The sequence below is a fragment of the Coptis chinensis genome, chromosome 6, assembly GCF_015680905.1.
Source record: "Coptis chinensis isolate HL-2020 chromosome 6, ASM1568090v1, whole genome shotgun sequence".
NCBI classification, from domain to species: domain Eukaryota; kingdom Viridiplantae; phylum Streptophyta; class Magnoliopsida; order Ranunculales; family Ranunculaceae; genus Coptis; species Coptis chinensis.
The window spans coordinates 997,230-1,006,232 of NC_141461.1; the positions used below are offsets into that span (position 1 = coordinate 997,230).

General features: G+C 36.4%; 1 protein-coding gene across 1 annotated transcript; it reads left to right on the forward strand.

Annotated features, from left to right (window-relative positions):
* Nucleotides 1-6,223: 6,223 nt before the first annotated feature.
* LOC147490516 (vacuolar iron transporter homolog 4-like) lies at nucleotides 6,224-7,229 on the forward strand. The gene has a single exon (XM_086565686.1). It carries the CDS (start codon nucleotides 6,387-6,389, stop codon nucleotides 7,038-7,040), a length of 654 nt encoding a protein of 217 aa, XP_086421812.1. The 5' UTR covers nucleotides 6,224-6,386; the 3' UTR covers nucleotides 7,041-7,229.
* The last annotated feature ends 1,774 nt before the right edge of the window (nucleotides 7,230-9,003 follow it).

The following is a 9,003-nucleotide window of genomic DNA, read 5'->3' on the forward strand; positions in this document are numbered from 1 at the left end:
GTTTCGTGCTATATGAGTACACTATTGTTCATGGTCAATCTAGACTCTAGAGTCAAACACAAACTCTAAAGACTCTAGAAAATAGTTTGGTCTACTTCAACATCCAGGAATAGGAATGTACTATTTACATAGACAAAGACAAAGGGTTGTAAATTGTGATGAGCTTTATACTTGAGAATGTTCAAATTTGTGTAAGGCTAAGTCTAATGGTTTGCTGCGGCATCACACTTATCGGTTCAGGTTTGGATTTTCCAAAATCCGACACAAACCGATCCATTGACAACCATATTTATGCCATAACAGAAATGAGACTACTTAAAGACTTTTCAAAGCAGAAGTCTAAAGCCCCAATAGACTGGCTGTACTATTCATGTTTAGTGCTATATGAGTACACTATTGTTCATGGTCAATCTAGACTCTAGAGCTATACACAAACTCTAAAGACTCTAAAAAATAGTTTAGTCTACTTCAACATCCAGGATTGTACTATTCAGATAGACAAAGACAAGCAAGGGGTTGTAAATTGCTGAAATTTAATGATCAATAGAGAGGCAAAACAGTCATCAAAGAAGATTGGGGCAAAACAATCATTCAATTAAAAAAAATTGGGAAAAATTGTCACATAAAATAGACCAAGAGTCACGCGCATAAAAAAATATTATAGTACTATTGCAATACGTATTGTAAGTGGGAGCCGGAATTTTTAAAGTAGTTAAAACATGGATTGGTTTGGTTTGGTTTCGGATATCTACTTATCTTATCGGTTCAGGTTTGGATTTTCCAAAATCCGACACAAACCGATCTATTAACAATCATATTTATGCCATAACAGAAATGAGACTACTTAAAGACTTTTCAAAGCAAAAGTCTAAAGCCCCAATAGACTAGCTGTACTATTCATGTTTTGTGCTATATGAGTACACTATTGTTCATGGTCAATCTAGACTCTAGAGCCATGCGCAAACTCTAAAGACTCTAGAAAATTGTTTGGTCTACTTCAACATCCAGGAATGTACTATTTAGATAGACAAAGACAAGGGGTTGTAAATTGTGATGAGCCTTATACTTGAGAATGTTCAAATTTGTGTAAGGCTAAGTCCAATGGTTTGCTGCGGCATCACACTTATTGGTTTAGGTTTGGATTTTCCAAAATCCGACACAAACCGATCCATTGACAACCATATTTATGCCATAACAGAAATAAGACTATTTAAAGACTTTTCAAAGCAGAAGTCTGAAGCCCCAATAGACTGGCTGTACTATTCATGTTTCATGCTATATGAGTACACTATTGTTCATGGTCAATCTAGACTCTAGAGTCATACGCAAACTCTAAAGACTCTAGAAAATAGTTTGGTCTACTTCAACATCTAGAAATGTACTATTCAAATAGACAAAGACAAGGGGTTGTAAATTGTGATGAGCCTTATACTTGAGAATGTTCAAATTTGTGTAAGGCTAAGTCCAATAGTTTGTTGCGGCATCACACCAAATCACAATAGAATAGTGCATAAAGTTAGCGGGCTGACATTTGGAGGTCCAATGGTTTTTATTGCACCCGCCAGTGCAATAGGTGTATAGAAAAGGAAAAAAAAAATCATAACTCCTAGCCACCATTGACATAGGTGGGCGGGAAAAAGTTAAAAATAGAAATCAAAATTCTAGTTGCCACTCCCAAAGGCTTATGCCAAACTAATTTTTCTTTCTCTCTCCATTTTGGCTTTTCTCACATCTCTCTTTTATTCCTCACCCAAAATAGTAGGATATAAAGGTAATTGTACAAATTAATTTCTTCAAAATAGCTTAAAATAATTTTGGTAAGGACACATTGTTCTAGCTGCTATTGTGAGTGGCGGGTGGAAATGTTGAGCCAAAATTCTAACCGCCACTATGTGAGGCGTGTAGGTAGATTTCTTCTACCTGCCATTCGTACTGGCGCGCAGACCATATGCTATATCGCTAAAAATGATTGTATAGATAGGTAAATTAATGGCGATAGCGTTGGCGGATTAGCGTTTTGACGCACCATTTGATCACAATTTCCGTTATATTTGGTGGGATGGCGCACCTAAGAAAGTTGGAAAACAACAACAGAGTTTTTGAGGGTAAGAAAGTTAAAAACAATGTACAAGAGAAAAAAAAAAAAAAAGGGTTCACCAATATTACACCCCCACCCACTCAGTTATCATCTCAAGTTAGATACAACGGAAAGAATAACTGGTTATACCAGTCATCTCAAGAACTACTCCTACTCGGAAGAAAAAGTCGACAAGAGGACTGAGGACCGCAAAAAGAACTCACTAAAATGTACTTCGATCCCTTTTAGCTCAGTACTCAAATATAAATTCTCTCCAAAAGCCAATCGAAAATGAAACTTTTTGTAGAACATTGCAAAACAATTCATCCATGTAATCTATAAGTGACAAAAGTTTTGGTACATTTGGTCCATGCCGAAAGTCAACATCTTCTGATACCTAAATCTCTAAAAAAAGGTTCTCATTTCAGCAGTGAGATCCCCCGCAAAAGAATTTCGTCAAGATGCAAAGTGTCGAGCAATATCTTTTTCCGGGTTAAAATTTTATCAATGAGATTGCTTGTCCTGACTCCTGAATCCTGTTGTGTGGTATGTTTCGAGTTGCCACTTGCCGGCGACTACAAGGAGTGTAGGTTAGGTGAAAAGACAAAATTTATCACTTTAGTTAGTTGCCACTTCTTTAGTTAGTTGGCATTGGGCATTTGGGCAAATCTTATGTCGTTTTCGCAATCTGTATAGTTCACATGGTCTTCTCCTTTTCACTTTTCTAGCAAAAGTGAGTTCAAGGTCGAAACGCAACTCATGAAGCAGGGCCAACTAATGGATTAATTGAATCTCTAAACATTGTAAAGGAATTTAATTACTTCATGATCTTGGTTATGTATTACTTGTTAACCTCAATGATCCCATTTCCTTAACATGTAAACAAATTGGGGTTGCTTCAGAAAACAACACGTACCATATATAACCTCCATCGAGCTACATTGATCTTTGCCATATGTCAATCTTTTAAGTTGATGAAGAGTCAAGAGTGTTTACCAAAACTTATTATAAGCACTTAGCTGTGCTTTGCAATAGGATGGTTACCGAGGTTCAACATTTGCGCCTGCAGCTCTTTTTGTTTAGCATGAACGTTGAAGGCGTAGAGTACTAGAGTCTATTTTCCGGGCTTGGATCCTACAAAGGTCCACCCAAAGTTTCAAATATCCGAACTGAAGCCTGATTTCATCACCAACTAAGAGTCTAAGACCGAAAACATCAAGCCCAACTAACTTGCTCTCGTTTCGTACTTTTTGGCGGGGCTGGTTCTCTCTTCTCGTAATTTAATTTCTGAGGGCGGTAGATTTAACTATTTAAGTGAAGATGCGGCTATGGTTGGATATCAGGAACACATTTAAGTAATGATGCTGAGTTGAGAGTTGCTGGATACCTATTTCATATTTGAGACTTCTACTTCTTTTGCAGGTATTTGAGATAGGTAGTGTTCTTGAATATGTTTTTTTTATATGTGATTAATATTCTCTGCCATTAGTTCCTCAAGGATTCTCTAATCGGAAGTAGGGGACTAGGTCTAGGGAGACTGGGAGAGCATTCATTTACCCTGTTTTACTCTGATGCAAAGCTTTAATTTCGCAGTGGTAATACTTGTTGCTGTAAATAAGCCCACCCAACCCACAAACTTTGGAGGCAGTGAGGCACCAATAGGCAGGCTTATTTCTTGGGTTTCTATCTGACAAGGACTAATGACAAAAATCCAGCAATAAGCTGTACTTACAAACGAGGCCCATGTCTATGGCTCATTGGACATGGACTGACCAAGTCAAGTTTCTACATGAATTTAGTCCAGATCAAATACTAGCAATTTGCTGGAATTGTTCGAGTAATCGGTTTCAAGTTGATTTGATTTTGGAAATTGTAATAAATTGTTGATGATGGTATGTTTTAAAGCAATGAAAAAAAAGAGGATGAATCATGAGTTTGCAGTATAATACTCAACCACAAGAGTCTAAGAGAGCATAGATAATTGAAATTCAATGGATTGGAGTGGGAAGTTTAAACTTTAAACGAGGGGAGGAGAAAACACCAGATGTGGAGCTTATAAAATATAGTAATGTCGAGCTGGTGGCTGTCGTGTGGAATGCACACTCCTCAAATTTTCTAATGTTTTATCTTAATACACTTTTTCCCAGTCACTAAGGCTCAAGTGCTATCCAATTCAACAATCCATCAAATATATCTAATCAAATACTTTGTGTATGAAACAACCTTTCAGCAAAAAAATACCGGCCTACTTGTTCTTGTGGCTCACATAATGATCTCACTTTTCTTTGTGCTTTAGAATAGAAAGTCAAAAAAAGCATCCAAACGAACTTGAAACGCCTCCTTTTTTTCCCATTTCAGTTGTGGTCTTTTATCCTTGAAATAAGACTTCAAAGTTTGTTTTCTACTTCTCATGGTACAGTACGTATGTTCCTACTGCATTATGTTGCATCATTCTTCATTCCACTCGTCCTAAAAATATTTTGACTTTTTGAGTGAGTTATTAGACCAACCAGGCTACCAATTTGTTCGATGAATCTTTTCATCATTAAGTACTCGGAAAAAAAAACAAATATAACCTGGCAACGAATTGCCTTACTCGATCCAAAAGATGACATTCTCTCCAAATGTAGTCTACGTACAAGGTAAATAGGCAATCCACAGTAGGATTATACATTTGGAAAAATACGTTTACAAATGAAGAGTCGGAAAGAGTTTGATTTAACATATAAATCGAATCATGCAAAATTATGCGGTTCTAAATGATTTACGTACCATTTTTTTTTAAAGTTGACGGATCCTTACTCTTATGATCTTATCCCTAGTGTTTCCCATACAGTATGCAATCATGATGAACTAAAATGTGGCAAAATAGAAGAAGTACGACGAGATTATCAACATCCGGAGTAGATGATATAGATTTTTTCCCCAACTATATATAACTTTATATAACAATATAATATATATATAAGTGCTAAGTACTGTTGTCTTATTTTGCTCTTATTTTGCTCTTGCTTTGTACATGAACCATATTGTCTGGTATAACTGCCTTAAAGCGTTTCGTCCTTTTCTCCTCTTTTGAGAGAGATTCATAGAAATTTTACTCTTATGAAAACAAATATGCTTATAAATTTATCCGCAAATTTCAATTTAATGGATGATCTAATTATTGTTTTAGACAAAATTTTGGTACGTACTAAGTTGATTTTGTGCAGTATTCAACTCAAGGCTGAAGTCTGGCCAAAACATTTATTACTATGTGGGAGTTTCAAGTGTGTCTGCAATGCTCTCGCCCAGAGTATGTTTCTTTCATAGTAAATACATTTCTGCAAGACTCTTTTGATCCAAATTCCTGTTAGTGGTTTTATTTCCATATTTGATTAGAGCTGCATTCGGTATTGGTAAAAATTCTAAGCTGCTTTTCCTTGTCATTCTTAGCAAAATGTTAAAATTCGGTTTTGAAAGTTCTCAATATAATCTTAATAAGTGGTTAATAGAAGTTGCAATTTCAGGCTTTCGGTGATGGCTTTTTAGGATTGCAAATTTTCACCTATCCAAACTAGTAATGGATTCTAAGGCACATATACAAAACTACTTAAAAGTTAAAACACAACGAAAATCTTGTTCAAAATAACAGGTTCCTTGCATACTACCATATGGTTTGTTCTCAAGTACTATACATGTCTTCGTTCAATCCCTGCATCCTAATAGTAGAATATATAGCAACGAACTTGACGAAAGGTGAGTTGAAACTATACTAAGTGTATGTACCTATAAATACATAACTAGATTAGGGACATAAGAGATCTTGTAATTGTTGTTGCTAGTTACTACTTTTTTCATGATGCAACAATTCAAAAGGTTAAGTAGCTTCATAGCGTGTCTCTTTATTTATAGGTACAGAGACAACAAATAACTGCATGTTTAATGCTAATCAGGGCGATACCTTTGGAAACGAAAACACGTACCAATAAGCTACTCTAGCACAGACAATGTTTTTGTGCATTCCTATATATGTTCCGAACAAACAAGATATTGACTGGCTATATGTTAACCAGCTTAGTTTTTCGCTTTCGAGAGGTAGCTTTGAGCATTTCTCATAAGTAGTGCATACATCAAAAACTTATATCACGTATTCATTCCCAATCTCCTTTAATATATTGTGACTTTCTGCTCTACCTCCGTAGGTGGCTATCACTATCAGCTCTGTACATTCCAATTTCACCTCAATAAATACCCCCTTATAGAGCGTGTGTTTTCCACACTTCTTCATCAGTATATATCTTCTTGTATACTTCTACTCCTTCCCTTCATGGCATCTCATGATACACCATCCTTTACAGACTTCAAACAAACAGTTGATGTTGAACAACAAACAAGTCTAGAACCCGAAAAGAAGGACTTCAATTACTCCAAAAGGTCTCAATGGCTTCGAGCAGCAGTTCTTGGAGCAAACGATGGTTTAGTCTCCACCGCTTCCTTAATGATGGGGATTGGGGCTGTGAAAGAAGATGCTAAAGCTATGATCCTTGCTGGCTTTGCAGGACTAGTTGCTGGGGCATGTAGTATGGCGATAGGAGAGTTTGTCTCTGTTTACTCACAGTTGGATATAGAGATGGCTCAAATTAAAAGAGATAACAAAGTGAGAAATGTTAAAGATAGCGATGAAGAAACTAAGAGGGACGGTTTGCCAAATCCATTCCAAGCGGCTTTTGCATCAGCCCTTGCATTTTCTATTGGTGCAATGGTACCATTGCTCGCTGCAGCATTTATAAGAGAGCGTAAGGTGAGGTTGGGAGTGGTAGCTGGTGCAGCAAGCTTGGCTTTGTTGGTGTTTGGAGGAGTGGGGGCAATCTTAGGGAAGGCACCTGTCAAGTGGTCTTGTTTGAGGGTATTGATAGGGGGATGGTTAGCCATGGCCATAACCTTCGGATTAACAAAATTAATAGGCTCCAGTGGGCTGTAATAAGCATGTTTTCATTCAGTAAATTTTCAAAGATGTATTCATGTTTCTTTCTGTTTGAAAGGTGGGTTTTAAAGTTGAAGTTCAAAACTTCTCTTCTAAGCACCTTTTGTGAATTTTATCCTTTTGGAAGCAATAGTTTGTGCGAAGTACGCGCGCTCTATCATTTTAATGAATTATTCTGATTTTGTAGTTTCTTTGTTCTACTTCCTTTTCTGATCGATGGAAGCAAATTTTATCCAAATTTTGCAGCACTATACGAAGGAGAAAGCCAGTAAGACACTTGTCTCACATGATAACTTGTACACTTACTTGTGCTTACCTTGTCAGATTATAGATGTATTGATAGTTGCATGCTAAACGAGCCCGTTATATGAACTACTCTATCACCAAAAATAGATTTATAAGATGAATTAAGGGCTGATGTTTGGTGAAGATAGTCTTCTCATAATAGAGAATTTTCCTACAAACAATCAGCCCAAACGAAAATGTTTAACCTTGTCAAAAGTTGTTTTGGAATTTGAAAAATCAGAACCGTTGGATAATTTTATTACACTGTAAATAAATTTTGATACGTCTAGACATCTTCAAAAGTGCTAATTTTTTCCAAGGATGATCTATATTGTGGGAAGAACATCTCCACAAAAAATTAGCTTCTAATTCATTGTTTTTCATGATGGAGTTTTTTTGGAGTTCGTTTAAGTGGAGTTCATATAACAGGAGGTATATATATAAATCCACTATTGATTACCTTAAGTTGCCATAAATTGAGTTATATATATAACCAATATTCCTATGAGAAAATGTAGGCAACTTGTCCATAAACCTCTATCAAAATAAAAAAAACCGGATACTACTATGGATAGAACAATATCCCCAGCTCATAAACCACTATCTATAGGACAATGAGTTCTTATTGTGGCATGCTGTGAAATTTATCCGGTCAGTAGTCTCCATTTATTCGGTCACAATAGATGAGTGGAGCAATAGATGAAGTTAGGGGTTTTTAGGTCTGGGTCCTAATAATAGTTTGTTTATTAGGGTTTGGTCCATAAAAGCTTGAATATTAGGGTTTGGTCTTACTTCGGGTTCTTGACTATAAGTCAATTCAGTTGACTGTGGTCAGTCTGCTTGTATTTTTGAAATAACAATAATACCCCTCGCGTGCAACATCACGTGAATATATAAGTTAGACTTTGATACAAGAAATAAGGTCATCTTCTAGGACTTGGTCTCTACTGTTATTTGACAAATTAGAGTTTAGTCCTACTTGTCAACCATTAGAATTTCCTTCTAAATGAGATTTGCAAAGGATGAATGGGTTTTTTTTTTTTGAATCACAGGGCATCTCATTAACTTCTAATATTGCGTTTACAGAGAGTAATGGGTTTGAACTAGAAACAATTGCGATTTTTGAGGATGAACAACGTAATGATGTAATAATGGTGGAGACTGTGATGCTGCTTATAACTGGAATCTGTGTGGAGCAGTGTGAAGGTGCTAGTACTGTGGATTGTGATCAAGCTGAGGAAGTTGGTGGAAGTACAAAATCTGTTTCACATGAGGAAATTTGTACCAAAGAAGATATTTCAGTCGAAGATACAAAAGAAGAGGAAGTTGCTCTGGTGACTGAAACTGAATGTACTCGTGTTGATGGAGATGAGAGGATGGGCACACATTCTGTTGAACAAAATCCAGTAGACCGGCCTAGTTCTAGTGCAGATTTGAATTCCGCTGTCGAGGTTATTGGTGGATCTTCTAATGCTAGCAGAGTTGAGCTGGTACCACTGTAATTACATATTCAATTGAGAATTTTGAGGATGGTATATCAAAAGCAGAGGTCATTCGGAGTCATACTTCAGAATATATATGAAGAGCAGAATAATTGATGGAATCGAAGTCTTAAAGCTAGAGAGTTCGCTTCCAATAGTGAAACATTGGTTGAGCAAATCTAGTTTGTTGCAGG